Raw genomic sequence first — 912 nt, 5'->3', positions numbered from 1 at the left:
ATCAATGACTAGTTAATTCAAGAAACTAAGTTGGAGAAAGGCGAATGATAGGGTGAAGTATGAGGGAAAGTGCTGCAAGTTGGGGGCAAAACCAGGACTGCGGTGATGAGACTGCCCAGGGTGACTTCTGTGTAGAAAAAGTCTAAGGAAGCAGTCAAGTCAAAGAGCAAATGCAGGCAAGTGTCAACCAGCACGTGATCTGGAGGCGATGATCTTCCTTCCAGACATTCTAGCAACCAACAATCCAATATTCTGCCCAATTCATAAACAAGAGTGCCCTTCTAACCTTGTAGGCTGTGCAGAGGCACTCACGATGGTGCTGGGAGCCAATCTCTCATTTGAGGGGCATCAGGATTGGTGGAGGGCAGTTCATTCACAGAACAGTCTCTTCCTGGCCTTGCATGGGGACCTCGGAGAGGATGGAGGGCGCTGCTCTTGGGGCCTTGGAGGAGGAGATGGAGGCAGAGGCTGCAGGGGTGAGCTGGGGAAGGGTCCCAGCAGGTAGCTGTCCTGGTCCCAGACAGACCTTGGAGAATATGGCTCTGCATTAGGGGAAGGCCCTGAAGGATATGGTTCTGGGATGTGGCCCTGAGGCCAAGGACTGGGCATCCTGTTGGTGGAGGAAAAGTGCTCACTTGCCTGACCAGCTGGAGAATCCATCCAGGGTGATAGGGAGCCAGAGTCCTCATCCTCATCATAGGATTCCTCTTGGTAGGAAATTTCTAGAATGAACTCACAGGAGGTTACCAGCTGGAGGACTAGCAGGTCCTCCTCTGGCATTTCCAGGCCAGCGCCCCCCTGCGGGCTGGCGGAGAAGAACCCAGGCTGTCCAAGATGGTCTGAAGCCTGGAGGCCCTCGGGCACCAGGATGATGGTGTGTTCAGGGAGCTCCACTTCCAGGACCGAGGTGGC

At 54.3% G+C, this 912-nt stretch overlaps 1 protein-coding gene across 1 annotated transcript; it reads right to left on the bottom strand.

Moving 5' to 3' along the window:
• Window positions 1-286: 286 nt before the first annotated feature.
• Window positions 287-909, bottom strand: LOC126496364 (proline-rich protein 23A3-like; the record flags this gene model as incomplete). The annotated part of the gene is made up of 1 exon (XM_050133884.1): window positions 287-909. A coding segment is annotated over one exon (540 nt), but the record flags the coding sequence as incomplete, so codon positions are not given.
• Window positions 910-912: the final 3 nt, after the last annotated feature.

This window comes from Alexandromys fortis, unplaced genomic scaffold (genome assembly GCF_014885135.2).
Source record: "Alexandromys fortis isolate MF-2015 unplaced genomic scaffold, M_Fortis_MF-2015_v1.1 scaffold_3238, whole genome shotgun sequence".
NCBI lineage: Eukaryota > Metazoa > Chordata > Mammalia > Rodentia > Cricetidae > Alexandromys > Alexandromys fortis.
The sequence above is the reverse complement of the archived record's forward strand: the minus strand, read 5'-3'. Positions and strand labels throughout refer to the sequence as shown.